The sequence below is a fragment of the Chionomys nivalis genome, chromosome 9 (assembly GCF_950005125.1).
Source record: "Chionomys nivalis chromosome 9, mChiNiv1.1, whole genome shotgun sequence".
In the NCBI taxonomy this organism is placed as follows: domain Eukaryota; kingdom Metazoa; phylum Chordata; class Mammalia; order Rodentia; family Cricetidae; genus Chionomys; species Chionomys nivalis.
Genome location: NC_080094.1, coordinates 13,024,629 through 13,043,818, shown reverse-complemented (window position 1 = coordinate 13,043,818; position 19,190 = coordinate 13,024,629). Strand labels below are relative to the sequence as shown.

The following is a 19,190-nucleotide window of genomic DNA, read 5'->3' as shown; positions in this document are numbered from 1 at the left end:
GTGCTGACCCCTGGACTCATTAGTAGATGTCCTGACAAGTTCAAGCTTCTGGAGCCATTCATTAAAAGTGGTCCTGAGGCAGCTCGCACTCTCTGGCTGCGTAAGCCCTCAGTAATCATTCACAAAACACCAGGCGGGCAGGCACCAGTCAGGAATGGCCCCAGATCAGGAGTCCCCGCAACCCGACTCAACCCTCAGCAGACTGTATTCCTCTGGGAAAAGAAGCTGACTCACTGTATGACCTTGAGCAGCTCCTACCCTGGCTGCGCCTCAGTTTCCCCAACTGTCCCACAGTCCCATCAACTCTAAACGTGGAGTTCAGGAGAAGCCTCCCATCCTTAGCAGCCCAATGCTAAGGTCAACCTTCTCTGGCTTGGGAGAGTCCATCCCTGGTGGGATGAGCTTCAAATCCCATCTAGGTTGTTCCAGTCTGTGACCAGGGTCCCAGGGGGTTGAAGGCAGAAAGCCTAGATGTTCAAGGTCATCCTCAGCTACATGAGGAGTTCAAGGCTAGCCTGGCCTACCTGAGACCCTGTCTCAAAAGCAAAAGAATGCTTCCTTTGACTTTGTATTGAGCACATGAATCTGAGGCACCTGTGTGCTTGGTACTGGGTGCAAGGCTGAGCATGACAGATGGATCCAGAGTGCCTTGCATCTGTGCAGAGGTGAGCGTGGTGAGGAAACGAAGGCCAGTGAGCATGTGCCTGGCTTTTACTCAAAGGGGGATCTTAGCCCAGCCCAGATACTTCATGGGTTAGATGCCTCATCGCCTTGTGTCCATGGCTTCCTGGCATGGGGTCACTTGCCCCATCTCAGTGATCTGCCATTGATCTACCCAGGAAACTGGTCCTGTGCTTCTAGGCCTGACCCTGGGACCCTCCAGTTCCATTTGACAGGGAGCCTCTACCGCTCACAGACCCTCCCTCTCCAGGGCTCTTTGAGCCAAAGATAAGAAGGACAAGAGAGTGGCCACTGAGATTTTTCTCTGCACAGGCAGCCCACTAGCACACATGAGCCTTGTTCCAGCTTAGAGGGAAAGAACGGGGGCTCTAAGAAGTGAAGAGGAGAGGCCAAAAGGGTTCTTGGATGAGCCCCATGTCCCATTAAAGCCACTAGTCACGGGCTTACTGTAACACAAATATCTATGCTCCATGCTAGTCCTCAGTACTGCAAAGGGCTGCACAAGCACCCCAAATGGGCGTTGCTCCTCAGTTTCTCAGATATGCAAACCAGTCTATCCCCACATCCTTGCCAGCTGCTTTTCAGCTGTCTTTAAAAAAAAAACAAAAACAAAAAACAAAAACAAAACAGAGGTGGAAACTGCAGCACAGAGAATCTGAACATCTTCCCCAAATTCAAAGAGCCAGGCAGGGGAAGAACAAGACTAGCCCAAGTCACTATCCCACCTGCTTCTGGAGTCCATGCCCAGCCTGGAGGTGATTCTGCAGGCTGCACCAGCTCGGGGTGGGCAGGGCCCTGCTCAGTACACAGCAGAAGACCTTCTGCGGGAAAGGTTCTATGTGCTCCTCCGCTTCCTGCCTACCCTCTGGCTCTGCTTGGAGGGTGGGTAGAGCTGGCTATAGGTTCCTTCTTGCTAGAAGGTGAGTGTGAGGCCAGGAGGACTGGGCCAGAAGCACCCTCAGGATGACTGTCTCAGCCTCGGCAGCTTGATCAAGTAGCTGAGCTGCACCAACCCCAGCCTGCGGTTCTGGAGTCTCAGTTCCACCGGATGACTCCTGGAAGGACGGGCCCATTGTGCCGAAGGGCAAGTCGAGGCTCAGAGAGGGCAGTGGCCCACCAGTGTTGCTTATCTAACATCTGGAGGTGCGGCTCAGGCCAGCTTGAGACGGCTGCTGCGCTGCGCTGCTCAGCTGCACTGAGAGGTGCGGTGAAAGGGGAGTTTGTGCTGGACAGGGTCTGTCCCGGGGAATGATGGGTCAATCACATGCTAAGCCGGGACTCTGGAAGTGTCTGGGGATCGCCAGAAGACAGATTTTATGGAGATTAGAATGGACATAGGTAGTTGAGCTGAAGGTGGGGAAGGGAATTTAAGCTTGGCCACTGGGTTTAAGGCCTGGCTTTTTAGCCAACTGTATAATATTGAGCCTCTCTACGCCCGAGTCGGTGATATCATCTGATGAGTGCAGCGTGGCTCTAGCACCTGCCATGTGTGCTGGGGAAGCAGCCCTGTCTCACACGTGTTAGTTCTTTGTCCTCTCTAGATGTCTAACTTTGCCGTTAGGAAAGTTGGGCCACAGTGGGATCAACAAGCCGTGGGTACTGCCTGGCCTCATAGGGTCATGGGAAGGAAAAGGCTGGGAAGCAGGATCATCCTGGCTCTCCTGGCTCTAGTCATCTCCAGGCCCAAGCCCTCTGTCTTCTGGGCTCCTGGGATCTAGATGGTGCCTTCCTTGAGGTGGCGGAGATAACAAAAGATAGTCTTGTTCCACCTTTCAGCACCCAGCTGCACCCTGCACGTTCGTTTTCTCTCTCTCTCTTTCTCTCTCTCCTGAAAACTGTTGATTCTGGAGAGCTGGGGTGAGGGAAGCTTTCTCTGCCCCCTTTAACCCTTTCTTGCCCTGTGTGGAACCAGAAGCAACTGGGAAGGGCACTGAGCAGGGCACTCAAGAAGAAACAGGCATGGTGGGATCCTGAGTCACTAACCATCTGTCGATGACTTCTGGGGCTTGAACCATGCGGTGGTAAGGTCCGGGGAGAATGGTAGAGACCCACCATCTCTTGTGTGACAGGATGACCCAGGCATACCTCTCAGCCACGAATCCTGAGTGTGCTTCTGGCCCTCCTAGCCTCAGTCCCTCCTTTCAGGAGAAGGAACCTGCACCCAGCTCTGCTGACCCTCCGAGCTGAGCCGTCCAGGGGTGAAGTGGAGGCCACACAGAACCCTTTCTTCTGGGATCATCCTTTATTCCCTCTACCAGAAGCATCCAATGTGAGGAGTCAAAGACACTGACACCCAGCACTGCCCACAGACACCCGAACCTACTGCAGAGGTTTGAGGCCCGGGGTGCAGACTATCAGGGTTCGGTCATAGTCTCAACTCGTGTTAATCGTATCTGTGGACAGAAGAGTTGCTGAACTTGCCCCATGCCTCAGTTCACCCGATTCTGAACAGAGTGGCTGTGATGAGTGAGGGAGCCAATGCACGGCTGAAGCGTAGCTTGGGGTGTGGCATTTGTGGTACATCCTCTAAGGAGAGTGACCTCATTGTTCCCCTCCACCTTTCTCCAGGAAGACAGTGACCCTGGTGCCTCATTCACACTGAGCTTCTGTAAATCAAGGTGGAGGGGGAGCCTCAAAAAGGAATCCGTAGGTCAGTGCCTGGCACAGGTGTCCTTGAAGCTGACCTGTGGTAGTGAGGAGACCAGCGGCAGCTGTTGGCAAGGCTGGGGGAGAAACGCTTCCTGTGTCATGTGCACTTTAGGCAGGGCCAGACCCCCGTACCATATTCTCTCCTGTACTCTCCAAGAGAGAAACTAGGAAAAAATATCCCGTTCAAATTAGATCCCCCAAAATTAAGTACCTGTGAATACAGTTAACCAAAGAAGAGAAAGATCTCACAATGAAAATGTCAAGTCATTAAAAACAGAAATCACAGAAGATACTCACTGATGGGAAGACCATCCACACTCCTGGATTGGCAGACTTAATATTGTGGAGATGGCTACCCTACCAAAATTAATGTGTGGGTTTAATGCAATACCTATCAAATTCTGATGCCACACCTCACCGATCTAGAAAAAACAACCCAGAAATTCATATGGGATCACAGATAGCCCAAGCAACCCTAAGTAGTAGAAACATAGTTGAAAGGGTCACCACACCTGACCTCAACTTATACTACAGACCTATAGTGACAAAGACAGCCTGGTGTTGTGGAAGAACAGACAGGTCGACCGGAACAGAACTGGGAACCTGGAAATAAACTGACAAAGCCACCTAGGTTTTGACAAAGGAGGCAAAAATGTACATTGGAAAAAGGAGAGCTTGTTTAACTGGTGCTGACAGAACTGGGAATCCACCTGCAGAAGACAAACACTTGATTCCAGCTTTCACCCTGCCCAAAAATCCAAAACACTGAACATCCTAGACAACAGCCAAGGAAGACGCCTCAAGGCAGCAGGGTCGGCAAGAACTGTCTGACCAGAATCCCTACGGCCTGGGAGCCAGCCCCAAGTACCAATAGCTGGAACTCTGTGGAGGTAAAGCCAGCACATGGAGAAGGAAACAGCCGGCAGAGTTAACAGTTGGCATGGGAGGTTCAGACAGGGGCTAAGAGCAGAACTTACGACGAATCTCAGAAATTAAAAGTCAAGGCAATGAATCCATCAGCAAATGGGCAAATGAAAAGAATAGGCAGCTTCCAAGAGGAAGGAGGGAAGTAAGGAAGGGAGGAGGGAAGGAAGGAGGGAGGAAGGGAGGGAGGGAGAGAGGAAAGAAAGAAAGAAAGAAAGAAAGAAAGAAAGAAAGAAAGAAAGAAAGAAAGAAAGAAAGAAAGAGAAACACAAATAGCTAATCCCTAATTTTGAAAGTGTTCAATATCCCTAAATCAGCAAAATGCAAATGACAGGACGTGGGGTTTTCTGGGTATATCCCAGGAGCAGAATAGCTGGCTCATGTTAGTGCTATTTAAAATGTTCTGAGGACCCTCCAAGCAAGTTTCCATGATGGTCCTATGAATTTGTATGCCCACCAGCAGTAAGTAAGCGTTCCTCTTTCTCGACATCCTCTCCAATAATTTTTTTTAGTATTATAATACTTATTTATCTCTGCCATAGTAGTGAGTGCTCTTAACCACTGAGGTGTCTCTCCAGTCCCTTGTTGTCATGCTTCTTGATAAAAGCCGTTGTGACTGGGGCAAGGGACTATCTCAAAGTAGTTTCAATTTGCCATGAACCAGTCAGGGCAGCTCAATGCAATGCTTGGAGTATTCTATACCATGGTTGCGTCACACTCACACACACACACACACATACACACACACACACACACACACTGCACATCCCTGAGCTGGCACATGAACTTGAGCTGTGGTTCTTCAAGGACTTCTGGCGAATGGGGAGAGGTCCCTCCCTGCAGCCTCCTGGGTTGGGTTCCAGCATTTCCCCCTCAGAAGAGTATGACGCATTGAACACCAAGGGCCCTCTCAGCCCAACCTACAAATTAAGGTATCCTTGGGAAACTGTGAGTCCCTACCAGGCTGGGTGGCAGAGGCATGCCATCCTGGAGAGCCCTTCTCCAGTGTCTTCATCTTTCGGGTTGCTACCACTCCTGGTGTGGGTTTCAGAGATAGAGCATAGACACTGGTCCCCTCGTCTTGCAGGCAGCGGCAGGCAGCCTTTATTAGGCACCTGTTGTCACCAAGTATTTTCATTTTCCTGGCAAGTGGGTTTCACTGAGCCACTCTGCAGGGGAGAAAGTTGAGGCTGGGGAGCTGGGGAGGGAAATAATTTGCCAGGAGGCTGCGTGACCACGTTTCTCTTTCCAAGTCCCTGGTGCACCTGCACTGGAGGCAGCAGCGTGGCACTGGCATGCTGTGTCTTCAGGGTCTGGGGTATCAGAACCCTTGGTTCATCAGTGCAGAGAGCACTGTCCTGTGGGGCTGGGTCAGGACACTCGATCTAGCCCCCAGCTGTGCCACCAGCAACCACGCGGGCCTGTTTACACACCTGGCAGAAGTATGGACAAGTGGAAAGCTGGCTGGGCCTCAGAGGACTACGGCTGGGGCCCAGAGCTAGGGATGCCCACAAGCGGTGGAAGGTTGGCCACCTAGCTGGGAGGACTCCTAGGATGCTCTGGGGTTCCCCACTGGGGACCCCAGGCCTGCTTCCCTTTGTCCCCTGACCTCAATCTCCCAGCTGAAGAAGCAGAGGCTGTTGTTTTCAGTTCAAGTGTGCCACAAGCCAGATGTGGGCAGCGGTTTTAAGAGGTGTACACACTCTGAAACCAGGACCTGTGTTTAAACCCAAGCTTGACCGCTCTGCTGTTGCCAAGTGCCCTCCATGTGTCAGGCAAAGTCCTAGACCGTAGGGACCCACAGGGAACCATAGCAGATGGGGCTTTGCTCTGCCGCTGCCCACAGTCCAGGGCGAGAGGACACTGAACAAAGCCAGGGACCTGTGCACGACTCCGTGCACACAATGAAGCGGAGTAGCTTTGCAGGGGCTGCGGGGTGAGTGGGTCAAGATCTTTCAAAGTGGCCATCTAGGAGGACTCCCTGGAAGTGATGTCCTTGGGCCTAAGACCTCAATAACCAGAGGCATCCAGCTGCACAGATTGGCGCAGGAGAGTTCCAGGACAAAGAAAGAGCAAAAGCCCTGAGGCAGGCACAGCTGGGCAGGTGTGAAGAACCGGCAGGCTCACAGTGTCTGGATGGATGATAGTAGGTAAAGAAACGAGGGCAGGAGAGTTTCTGCTCCCTGTGGTCTGTCACTGGGAGGGGCCACACCACCCAAGATGCACAGATTCCTAGAGCTAAGAAGTCTGCAGCATTGCTCACGCGACAGAGGAACCACTGCAGAGCCCACCCTCCAGCTGCCTGCTCAGAAGGACTCATGCTCCAGGCTGCTCTTCACCTCCCCAGATCAGTCCAGGGCCAGACACTATCTGGGGACAACCCTGTGTCCCAGAGCCCACTGAGACCCTCCCAGTGGGCAGCTTTGATCTATAGCCCTGTCTCAGCCCTACCTCAACTTTGATTCCTACAGAAGAATCTCCTCCCTCCCTCTCTCCTTCCCTCCCTTTGTCTCCTGCAGGCCCTGGGCTTCCCGGGTTCCCTTGGTGGCATGGTGCCCTGCTCCTGTTTCTAGGCACCCATGAGTGTGATATGCTTCTTCCTCCATGACAGCCCCCCTGTGTCTAGGAGCTCACTGATAAATCCAGGCACCACGAGAGGAGGTGGCAGGTGGATGACAGCCTGATGTAGGGCAGGACCCGGAAGTGACTCAAGACCCCTGCTAATGTTCCTGCTGCTCTACTGCCTGGAGTCCTGGAGGCTGCCTTTTCTGATGTCATAGGATCGGTTCCATTGAATACAATGTGCCACACACATAGTAGGCTCTCAGCCAGACTCAGAGTAGGTGCTTAGCCAATGTGACTTCTGTCAGTTCCTACTCTCCAGGGTCAAGGTGCCCTGAAGTGTGGGGCAGTCAGGGGCCCTCTTCCCTACCTTTCCCAGGATTGTCTTGCCCTCCTCCACCCTGTTCCTACTCCATCCAGGCCAGGAACAATCGATGGGACAGATGACCCAAGGTAAAAGCTTCTTCGTTTGTCCCTGCCACCCCGGCACCATGGGGACAAACAACGCTTTGGCTTTGCCTGGGAAGCACCCTAGGGCAGCCATCAGCCAGCACTCACAGTGCCAGGCCCCAGGATCTGCAGGGGTGGGCAGGGAGGACCACAGGAGCTCGGGGCTCCTCCAGGGTCACCGGAGGATTTGTGAGAAGTGTACCGCGAGGGCTTGGCTGGTGACCAGCATTCCTTTGCTCTCTTATGCAACATGTATTTGCTGAGTGTCTACTACACGTCGCGCCCCATGCTGGACTGAAGACACTGTGGTGACGGGGACAGGGAACCCTGTCCGGGGGATTGTAGACAGCATGCTGGCAGATACATCTAACGATCAAGGTGGTGAGAGAACAAGGGAAGGGGCAGAGAACAGAGCAAGGTGTGCAGATCTTTTGTTTTCTCTTTTAGACAGAACTTGCAGGTGGGGATGGTGAAGGCCTTGGAGGAAGTGAGCCACGTGGGTGAAGTGAGGGTGTCCACCTCTAAGGCTCCTCAGGAAGCAGTGGTTCAGATAGAGGGGAACAGGTGCAAAGACCCTGAGGTGAGAGCCAGTTCTGAGGTCATCACGCCAACTTCCACCTCCAATACCACCTGGTCCTTCCTATATAACTTGTGATAACGGTTCACCTAGACAACAGGTAGGGTCTTCCCTTCAGTGGGTCACCTCCGTGAAGTCCCTCTCCCACACATCACACAAGGACTTTGGGCCCCACCATCTTTGGTGACCATTGTTCAGAAACTTCCTGAACTTAAGAGCCACCAACCATCACATGGGTGGTCCTTGCGTTTTCGTAGGAGGACAGTGAGCAGCCAGGGCTCACAGTCACCCAGCGGGGCAGGAGCTCATGCTGAGTACTCCTGAAGAAGTACAAAAGGTCAGCACGGAAGACTAGATGGGACACAGAAGGCCGGCAGGCTGTCCCTGTGCCTCCTCTTCCTTCCCTCCTGTCACTTCTGAAACCAAGTCTGGGCTTCCACCCTGCCATCTTTGCTAACGATTTGATACCTTAAGTATGAACCCTGTCTTTCAGGTCCTGGGCTTCAGGGAAGCACCGTGTGGCCAGGATCACCAGGCTCTGGAGTCTGCATGCGTATTGCTGTCTCTGTTCATTCAGTCATCACAATCCTGGATTTTCATACACGGACCCTACACAAAGGCTCCTCTGTAAGTAGGTGTGTTTAAGTCTTCTAGAAAAGGGGTAGGGAGCAGTGTGGGAATGTGTTCCTCCAATAAGTAAACAAGAGGAACACGATCAAGTAAATAGAGCCGTGAGGGACCGGTGACTGCTGTGGTGGTATTTACAGCTAGAGGTAAAGTCAGACCCTGTTCCTAGCTTCCTGGGATTCAACGTGGTGTGTGTGTGTGTGTGTGTATGTATGTGTGTATGTGTGTCTGTGTGTTTGTGTGTGTCTGTGTGTTTGTGTGTGTCTGTGTGCATGTGTGTGTATCTATGTCTGTGTGCATGTGTGTGTGTGTTCATGTATAAGCAGGTGCTCACCTAGAAACTAGAGGACAACCTTAGGCGTCATCCTCAGGAAGGCTGGCCACCTCCTTGAAAGAGAGTCTCTCAGAGGGGCCCAAGGGATAAGTGGTCATGTTGAAAGGGAGACTCAGAGGAGTTAGGAACTTGGCAGGGTCTGTGGGATGAGAATCCAGTCCTGATTTCAAATCCCACAAACAAGGAAAGAAAAACTTTCCATGGCCACCCACTGGTATTAAGAATAAGCCAAACACAAGAAAGGGCATCTCTGAATTTGCAGATGAACTACCACCCCCTAAATAGATGACCACCCCAGGTCAAGCCTCTCCAGAGACACCCATGATGGGCAAATTTGAAAGTGTGTGTCGGGGAGAGTGTTCCCCAGGAAGGTCCAGCTGTGCCCTCGATTGCGGCTTGCTCAGTGCCCAGTCTGTGCAACATTTTGTAGCTGTCCCATCTGGAACATCTCAATTACCCTTCCTCAGAGCATCCTCAGCATCACCCACCGGTGCAGCAGTCACAGTGGCCAGAGGGTCAGAGCAGCTGTCTGAGCCTTGTGGGGATCAGGAGGAAAGAAGCTACTTTCTTCCCTCTGGAAGACAGGTTGGCAAGCAGATGGGCTGGTGTTGATCACAAAGCAGGTTATAATGGTCCGGTCACACTCGCTAGCTATCCGGGGCTACCTGTACACTTCCACCTCCTGAGACAGCTATTGGTGGAAAATATGGCAGACTCTTGGCTTCCGAAGTTGCTAGGGGTCATGGAAAAAGATCCTCAAGGTGCTGGGAATTCTAGGCCTCAACTTGGCTCGCTCCATTCCTCTCAGGTCAGACCTTACGTCCTAGTATAAGACGTAGTGCCAGGAGCTTCTCTGTTCCTGACCCCAGCTTCCCACAGTGGACCACTTCCATCTGGATCAGTGACCCCGACACATCAGAAACCTGTGGCCCAGAGGCATCACAGAGGTTGAAACCAGGGCTGAACTGGGGCAAGCGCTGCTATTCCACGACACACCAGATGGCAGATGCCCAGGCCTTCCGAGTTTCTTCCCTTCTCTGCCACACTCAAGCATTTCCAGTGACACGTACATGGTCACCTTGACTTGCCTTGGGCTCAGAGGCTTCCAGGAGGCCATCTGATGACGAGGGAAAGGGGGCAGACACTACAGATGCTCTGAGCTGCAATTAGCATTTTCAGACTGGCCCACCAGCCTTAGAGAGATCATATCCACACAGCCTACAAGCTACGAACCCAGAATGAGCAATAAAAATAAAGGCCCTCCATGGAATCACATTTTATGTCACACAAAGAATAGAACAGGCCAGCTCCTATCAGCCAGGAACTTGAGGAGAACTATCTAAATCATTCTGAGTGCACAAGGGCCAAGCCTTCTCACCCAAACTGACCCACTTGCCTCCCAAGAGGAGGACCTGCCTGTCAGTCACTAAGGGGCAGTGACATCTAGGGTCACATCAAGAATTCTCACCAGGGAGTCCCACCAACAAAGTCTTTGTTTGATAACTAAGGTATTAGTACAGGGTGCCCAACCCCACCTTCTCACACTGCCACACGGTGCCATCTACGAATGCTTGAGAACCCACCATTGAGTTACCAAATATATATACATATACATAAACATGTATATATATATATCTCATGATGTTTTCACTAAGTTTGAGATTCCGGCAGGTTACCAGCCTTGCTGAGTTTTCACATCTCTGCTTGTCAAGGATGAAGGCAAACCCAGTCACCTCCCTGGTTGAGCGAACAGTACAGGAGACAACTGCAGAGCCTGGCTCGAGACCCTTCCTCATCATGCTGCCCAGCCTGCTATACTCCCTGCTGCCCACAAATCCAACACAAGGTCAGGCGGCTGTGACTGTCCCACTCAGTTAAAGCCAGGGTAGGAATGCCTTTTCTCTTGGTGAGACCTCCTCAGAGACCCGTGCTGGTGAACCTGCTCCTGGGTTTACAGTTTTGCGTCTGGAACAGGGCACACAGCAACCATGGGAGCATTCAGGAATACTGCTCCTATATGGCCACCGCCTTTATCCAGACCTCTGCTGGCCCCTAGGACCAGTATCCCAGCTTGACCTTCCACCTTTTCCCGAGCCACGTGCACCAGCCTCTACCAGCCTCTGATCATCCCATTTTAAAGCTAAGAAAAGTGAGAGCCAGAGAAGGAAGAAGGCTGGGGAGCCCCCAGGCCAGCGATTCGCCCAGGGCCCCGCTGGTCTTTGCAAGGGTGACATACTCCTTCTACGGTTATTTATCTGCTCTCTTCAAATCAGCAGGGTCTGATAGGTTGGAGAAGTGAGCACCAAAGAACTCGCTGAACAATAATCTAGAGTCACCGTTTCTTGTCAGGCATGATGGAGGCCTTCTGCCTCCATCATGTCATATTTTAAATGACACCTTCAGCTATCCTTTATTTTGTGAACATTGACTAATTTATTGACATGGCCAAGAACCTTCTGGAATAGGCTAAGTGTGATGGGGTCTCGCACCCTCTGGGTACTGGTGCTGGAGCCCCTAGGAACTGGTGTGAGCCCTGAGCTCACCCCAGCCTTCCCTGGGTTCTCAGCACTCGGGTCCTCACTCCAAGACACTCTGAGAGTGTTGCTGTCTCCAGCCTTAGCTGTCCTAGCTTGAGCTGGGCCTCTGTAGAGACTTTTCAGAGGTGACGCAGGTCAGGTGGTGTCTCCTCTAGGAAGCGCTCAGGAAGGTGTTGGTCTCCAACCATTGAGCAACTTGGTACAGAGCAAAAGCAGCTGGCACGCAGTAGGCGCTTACTACATAGCAGGCTAGTTCTAAGACACCGACGTACACTGACTTCTTCAAATTCACCGTGTTGCGATATCGCATCACCTTTTTAGATAGAGGTAAGCAAACCAAAGTTCAGAGAGGTTAAGTGACTGGCGGCCGGTCACACATTTGTCACTGTGAAGGGAGATGCCCCAGTAGCAGCAAGCAAGCGGTTAGAACTCAAAATCTAGAATTCCTTTAGAAGTGGGGAAGAGTCGGAGCGCCCAGAAAGACAAGGAAGGGAGAAGAGGAGCCCGTGTTCCTAGTGGGAGGCAGGCTCAAGCGGGGAGGGTCTAGGCCCGGGGCCACCGTACCTTGGGCGGCAGGGCGAAGAGCACGGGCAGCAGAGCCAGCGGCACCAGCAGCAGCACCAGCAGGCGCCGTGCGCTCCACACCTTCTTGGCCAGCGCCGCCAGCGCCGCCATCCGCGCGATCGCCGGAGACCGGCCCGACTGCCCCTCAGCGGCGGGCAGGGACCTAAAACCCCAAGGGGCGGGGAGGAGTCACGCGGAACCGCCCCGGCCGCGCCTCCTGGGCGGCAAAGAGTCGGGGGACAAGGAGCAGGGAAGGGGCCCCGGAGCCCCCACCCCGCAGACCCACACCACGCTAGGCGCTCTGGACTCAGGTGGGAAATGGGGTGAAGTCCAGGTGGGGCTGAAGGCCTCAGCACTGTCACCCTAGTTTAGACCCTTTGGGACAGACCACACTGCTGTGACCCACAAATGGCCTCAAGTGACCGGGCTTGCAGCCTCTTCCAGACTTGGAGGTCGGTGGGGAGTTTAAAATGAGTGCTTCGTGCAAAGGGTGCAGTCACCTGTGGGTGGGAGTCTTCCCTTTGCAGTGGCAGCTGCTACAGACTGATGGTTGTGTGATTTTGAGACAGGCTCTCATTTAGCCCAGGCTGGCCTCTATCTCCCTATGCAGCTGAGGATGACCTTTAACTCCCATCCTCCTGCCTCCACTTTCTGAGTGTTGGCATTATGGAAGCTTGCCAACACCGCGGGTTATGTATGGAGTGTAGTTATCTGTCGGAGCCCCAGAAGGGTAGCTGCTGGGTCAGCTTAAGATCCAGCCTCTACTATTTTAAGAAAATGGGGAATCTTTCCTCCGACTCTGCACTTTACATCCCGCCAGCAGCTCCTGGGGCCGCTTCTAGGGGAACGCTGTGTGTGCAGCTTTGGATCATCGGACCCTACTGGTCCCTGAGGTGCTGGGAAGGGACCAGGGCCTTGCACATGCAATGCAAAAGGCGTGAGGCCTGACTCTGCGCTCTTCACTGAACAGGTCCCCACACCTCCTTAGTAGTGTGACATGTTTCCCCAGTGGCTTCTGTCGAGAAAGGGCCTTTTTGGGAAGTTTCTTGCTTTTTGTCATTTTTGTGGGGTTTTTTGGGGGAGTTGGGGTATTGAACAGCATTGAATGAATATACAGTTCATAGTCTATAGGCATCATCATTTTACCAGTCCCTGTAAAATATGAAAACCTTATTCATCTCTATTTCCAACACTGCATGCGTTAAGAATCACGGCAGAACTGTGATCTGGGTCTCAGCTTCAGACTTAGAAAACCCAAGATCGTATTAACGTGGCTGACTTCGATATAGCCGCATTAGCTTAATATTCTCTCAGACAAGGTAGAAGGTGACAAGGAACACCAGTGCTGACTTCTGATGGCACACATGCTGTGGTTCACCCATGCCCACACTCTCACACGCACACACCTATGCACATACGCAGAGCTTAAAAATAAATAACTCAGCCGGGCGGTGGTGGCGCACGCTTTTAATCCCAGCACTCGGGAGGCAGAGGCAGGTGGATCTCTGTGAGTTCGAGACCAGCCTGGTCTACAAGAGCTAGTTCCAGGACAGGAACCAAAAAAGCTACGGAGAAACCCTGTCTCGAAAAATTAAATAAATAAATAAATAAATAAATAAATAAATAACTCAGCAGGTAAAGGCATCGCCAAACCTGGTGACTTAAGTGGTTTGATAGAAGGAGAACAATGACTCCCTCAAGTTGCCCTCTGAGCTTCCACACACAAGTGGTAGCACATCTCTTCCTCTCTCTTCCTCTCTCTTCCTCTCTCTTCCTCTCTCTTCCTCTCTCTTCCTCTCTCTTCCTCTCTCTTCCTCTCTCCTCTCCTCTCCTCTCCTCTCCTCTCCTCTCCTCTCCTCTCCTCTCTCTCCCCTCTCTCTAGTAATAAAATAAAAAAAAATACACAAGAGAGAGAAATGGGAAGGGAGGGCCTTGTGCTCATATCTCCCATGGTTCCAGTAACAACTTAGCCAGTTTTTAATCCCCGTCCCCTGCTGATGGTGTCCATCTTAACTCTGACTGTCTGGGAAGATCTCTCGGTGTCGTGGCCTTGGTTTGAGTTTGGTCCAGGGTTCCTTTGTGTCTGTTTCTTCGGAGTCCACTGAGGTTCTGGGACCTGTGGAGACGTGTCTTCTCCAGCTGTGACATGGACCCAGGCATTCTCCCCTCAAATGTTCCCTTCTCCCCACGCCTTCTCCTGTCCTGCTAACCCTTAGAGTGCTTGGTGTCAGCGTGCGAATTTCAGATTCTTCCACATTTTTCTGCCTTTTTCCCTCTGTGTGCTCCAGTCTGGGGACCCTAAATATCCTGTCTTTGGTTTTCCTGACTTGTCCTTCATTGTATCCATGTGTGCAGGGCTCAGTCTTTGTACACAGGGTCATGCATTTGATCCTGGCATTTTCATCTTCATTAGCTTGTCGCAGTTTCTCCTCAAGAGAATTGTCCCCTTTATTTATGAATGTTATTCTTTAAAAAGAATCCATTTCGGGCCAGGCGGTGGTGGCGCACGCCTTTAATCCCAGCACTTGGGAGGCAGAGGCAGGCGGATCTCTGTGAGTTCGAGAGTTCGAGACCAGCCTGGTCTACAAGAGCTAGTTCCAGGATAGGCTCCAAAACCACAGAGAAACCCTGTCTCAAAAAACCAAAAAAAAAAAAAAAGAATCCATTTCTTTTGTTCAAGTTTTAAGTCCCAGATTTTAAAGACCCAAGTCAACCTCAGATCTTTCGATTCTGTTGACATTCACATTTTTTTAAACATTTAATTTTATTCCTGGGCCTGTGTAAGTGTCTGCCACCTGAGTGTCCACGGAGGCCAGAAGGGGGCATCCGATTCCCTGGAACAGCGGTTTGGTCATGGGTCGCCTGACGTGTGTGCTGAGGCCTGAACTCTGATCCTGCACCAGTGCAGCGAGCATTATGGCTAACAGAGTGAGCTCTCCCGTGGTCCCACGGTCACATTCTGTTTGTTAATCTTCAAACACACTGTGGACACTCTGTGTGAAGGGTCAGCAGAGAAAGGCATTCATCCCATTTCCCTTTAGAAGGGGAGCTTGGTCTTCACAGGCCCCAGCTGAGCCAGGCCTCAGCCTCTGTGTAGCCCCAATTGCCTCTGGCTTCAAATGCTCCAAGGAGCTGGATTCTTCCTGCAGCAGGATGGGACCTGAGCCCAGGAGAAGCCAGGGCTCTGCCTTGGCTCCCAGCATCTGTATTAGGGATGGCAGGAGGTGCCTCCCTCCTCTAAGGTTGAGTTGCCATAGGTTTATTTTGTTTTGTTTTTGTTCTTTTGTTTTTGGTTTGGTTTTGCAAGACGGGTTTCCCTGTGTAGTCTGGGCTGTCTTGGAACTCACTCTGTAGACCAGGCTGGCCTAAAACTCAGAGATCTGCCTGCCTCTGCCTCCCGAGTGCTGGGATTAAAGGCATGTGCTGCCACTACCCAGATGCCATAGGTTTTTATAGTTGTTGGGGAGTCACCTGTTCCCACCAAGGCCACTTCACATCCTGGCACTGTAAGAATCTTCTAGCAAGTATTACTGTCATTTATCCGATGGTGGCAGGGTGTGACCCCATGCATTTTTGAAGGCCTAAAACACCGTGCATGTCCGTTTCTGAGATACCCCACACTTCACTCAGTTGCTGGTAGCTGCAGTTGGTGGGAGCAAGGACACCTCTTAGCTCCTCAGCCCCATGGCTGTTTCTGAGATACCCCACACTTCACTCAGTTGTTGGTAGCTGCAGTTTGTGGGAGCAAGGACACCTCTTAGTTCCTCAGCCCCATTTTTCATGTGTTGTAGGCGATGTTGGGGGATATTCAATCATACTGTGAACCCCAAGTTCGCATTTGTATTAATTAAACAAATTAACGTGGAGGCTGTGTTAGCAACTAGTTGACAGAAAGTAATCATCGAGCCTCAGAGGGCATCCGGGAGAGACAGAGAGACACAGGAAGAAGGAGGGTGATGTTTTGAGGGACATCTGGCTTTTTCTGGCTTGGCGAAGCCGAAGCAGGGGTCTTTCAGAGATGCCAGCAAAGAAGAAAGACTAGCTAACTGTGACCTAGTCTCTCTGAGTTAGCAGGGTTTTTCCCAGTCTTTGAATCTTGAGAGTCTTATTTATAAACAGAAGGATAGGTTTAGTTTAAGACACCTTTAGTGGCAGCAACAGAGTCGGTGCCTGCAGGAACAGGATTCCCACCAGGCTGCACCCGAATGGCTGGGGTAACTGGCGCAGCCTGGTAACTGCGGAGTTGCCATTACAGGGTGAAACAACAGTAGATGAAGGCGCAGCCACTGTGCCGAAGTTAAAACAAGGTGGACGTGGACCACTTCGGCCTCGCTGTCGGTTCTCTGGTCTCCTTGCCTAAACTCCTGTAGTGTCTTGCTTTTGAGGGAAGCCCCTTTTCCCCCAACGATCCTCACTCACTCCAACCCTTCCCTTTGATGTCTTGTCACCGTGCATGGTGAACCCCACAATTCTGGGCAGTAGAACTCCTTTGTAAGGAGCTTTTGTCCGTGCCAGTCTGGCTGTGAGGCACATGGCTGGCTCCTTGGCTGCCTAAGGCGAGGTTCCTGCTCTTGGGCAGCTAATCTGGAACAAGAGTAGTAGGGGCTTTTCTCTGTGATGAGAAATGATCTTGCCATTTCTGCTAACATGCAGTTCCTTAGGTGGCTGGCTCAGTGGATAAAGCATTTGCTATGCAAACTTGCGGACCAGAATTCAGATCCCCAGAACCCATGTAAATACCAGATGGGTGTGATGGCTCAGAAGGTGGAGACAGGGGGTACCCAGAGTAAGACTGACCGTATGGGTGAACTTTGGTGTCAAATGAGAGACTCTGCCTCGGTGAACAAGGTGGAGAATGGCGGGGAAGCCTCTCAGTGTCAACCTCAGGTCTCCACACACATACACACAAATACGTGCACATACACTCATACATATGCTTTTACACGTGTTAACACGCATATACACATGCACATGAACCACACACACACACATATATATGTGCAAAACACTATTTCTGTTAGGCTTCTTTATGTCCTCGGCTCTGTACAAACTGTTTCCACTGGTTCTTTTGCAGCCTAGAAAGCCTCTTTCTTGGTGGGGTGGGGAGGGTGGAGTGGAAGCAGACTCTCCCTGTTGTGAGCCTTAGCTTTCAAGGGCTAAGCCATCTCTCCAGATCCTGCGTACTCTCTTGTTAACGTCCTGGACCAACCAGAAGTGCAGCACTTTCAATATGGCTGCGTAGACTATAGGGACTTCGGAGCATCTCATATGGCGGCCAGGTGTGGAGGTGTGTGCTTGGAGCCCCAGAACTTGTGAGGCTGATGGAGAGGATGTAAGTTCAAGGCCAGCCTGGTCTACCTAAGAAGACCTGTCTCAGGAGTGAGAAAGGAGGGTATCCTGTTGCTCAAGCTCGAATGACATGGGAGTTTGGGGCTAGGCCCGACCTGGTGGTGTGGGGTCTGTGGGTCTGGTCTGTATGTATGTTGTATGTATATGTTCATGGAGGTGGTTGCATGTAGGTGCCTGAGCATGCATTTATATGTAGAGACCAGAGGTTGGCATTGGTGTCTGCCTCAATTGCTTTCAGCCAGCAGTTCAATTGGGTTGCTGTTGATGAGCTCGAGAGATTCACCTCGGCCTTTGCCTTGCTGGATCTGGATTCGAATTCAGGTCCTTTGTGTTTTCATGGCAGGCACCTTACCAACCAACCCACCATGAGAATATATATATATATATATATATATATATATACACACACACACACACACACACACACACAATCTGGGAAGGGATAAATTAAAGCCTAACACAGTTCTAAGGAAATAAATCTTGTTGTTGTGTGCACATATACCTGCACTCCCAGCATTTGGGAGGTGGAAGCAGGAGGCTCGGGAGTTCAAGACCAACCTCAGTTCCAGGGTAAGCTTGAGGCTAGGTTGGGCTATAGGACATCCCACCACCACCAAAAAGAAAAGTGAAAAAGAAAAAATAAAATGAAGAAAGTAGATTTTATGAATTTGACTCCTTTGTGCTGGCCATGGTGTCAGGGTGCTCGTGAGTTATGTCACAAGGGGACTTCTGTGTATTTACTTGACCCATAGAAGAGTTAGCTTTGTGGGAACATGTAACTATAGTTCAGGCTCTGGAGGGAATTGTCACTTTTAACTGTCAACTTGACACAGCTTAGAGTCACCTAAGAAAGGAATTCAACAGAGGGATTTCCCAGATATAACTGCCCTGTGGGTGTATCTGTGAGGGACTGTCTTCATTAGTAACTGATGGAGGAGGGCCTGTGGGTGTATCTGTGAGGGACTGTCTTCATTAGTAATTGATGGAGGAGGGCCTGTGGGTGTATCTGTGAGGGACTGTCTTCATTAGTAATTGATGGAGGAGGGCCTGGTTCACTTTAGGCAGTACCATCCCCTAGGCAGGTGGTCCGGGGATGCATAAGAAAGTCATCTGAGCATGAGCCAGAGAGCGGCATTCTTCTGTGGTTTCAGCTTCACGTGCCTTCCTGTAGTGATGGACTGTGACTTGGGAGAGTAGATGAAGTAAACTCTTCTCTCCCCTCAGTTGTTTTTGGTCAGAGTGATTCAAAGCAACAAAAGGCAACTCTGGCAAGGATTAAATGTTGCTTCTGATTTGTGTGATGTCCTGGGTGTTGATCAATCCTTCTTATTCATGAATACCATCACTCCCTGGGTGCTTATGTGGAGTCTGGCTCAATCTCAACGGCTTTCTTCTGTGGAATAATCCTTTTATACACTGTGAAAATGTGTTGCTCCCATTGGTTTAATAAAGAGCTAACTGACCAATAGCTAGGCAGGGAAGACGTTAGGCAGGAGAGCCAGACTGAGATAATGCTGGGAATAGAAGGGTTGAATTGCCACGAAATCTGAAGAGAAACAAGATAAACATGCAGCGCTGAGAAAATGTATTGAACCACCTTGTAGAATGTAAATAAGAAATAAGGATTAAGTAGTAAGAACTAGTTAGTAATAAGCCTAAGCTATTGGCTGAGCATTTATAATTAATACTAAGTCTCTGCGTGTTTATTTGGGAGCTGGCTGGTGGGATAGAAACTTCTGCCAACAGTTTACCATGGATTAGGCCATTGAAACTGATCCTCAGATGCCTCATTATATAGAGGAGGAGACTGACACAAAGAGCTTACGGAACATATTCATGAACACAAAATAGGGATTCAAAGCATAGTAGTGTAGCCCGAGTTCACATGCCGAGCCCTGTACAGCCATGACCCAGTGTGTCTGGCCCTCTATACTCA

At 51.0% G+C, this 19,190-nt stretch overlaps 1 protein-coding gene across 1 annotated transcript in view; it reads right to left on the bottom strand.

Moving 5' to 3' along the window:
- The window catches only part of Slc13a3 (solute carrier family 13 member 3), a 55,679-nt gene extending 43,650 nt beyond the window's left edge, over nucleotides 1-12,029 (bottom strand). Inside the window, exon 1 of the mRNA XM_057780814.1 lies at nucleotides 11,906-12,029. Coding sequence (XP_057636797.1) covers nucleotides 11,906-12,016 — 111 coding nt within the window. The 5' untranslated portion in view covers nucleotides 12,017-12,029. The remainder of the gene's footprint in view (nucleotides 1-11,905) is intronic.
- Between the last annotated feature and the right edge of the window lie 7,161 nt (nucleotides 12,030-19,190).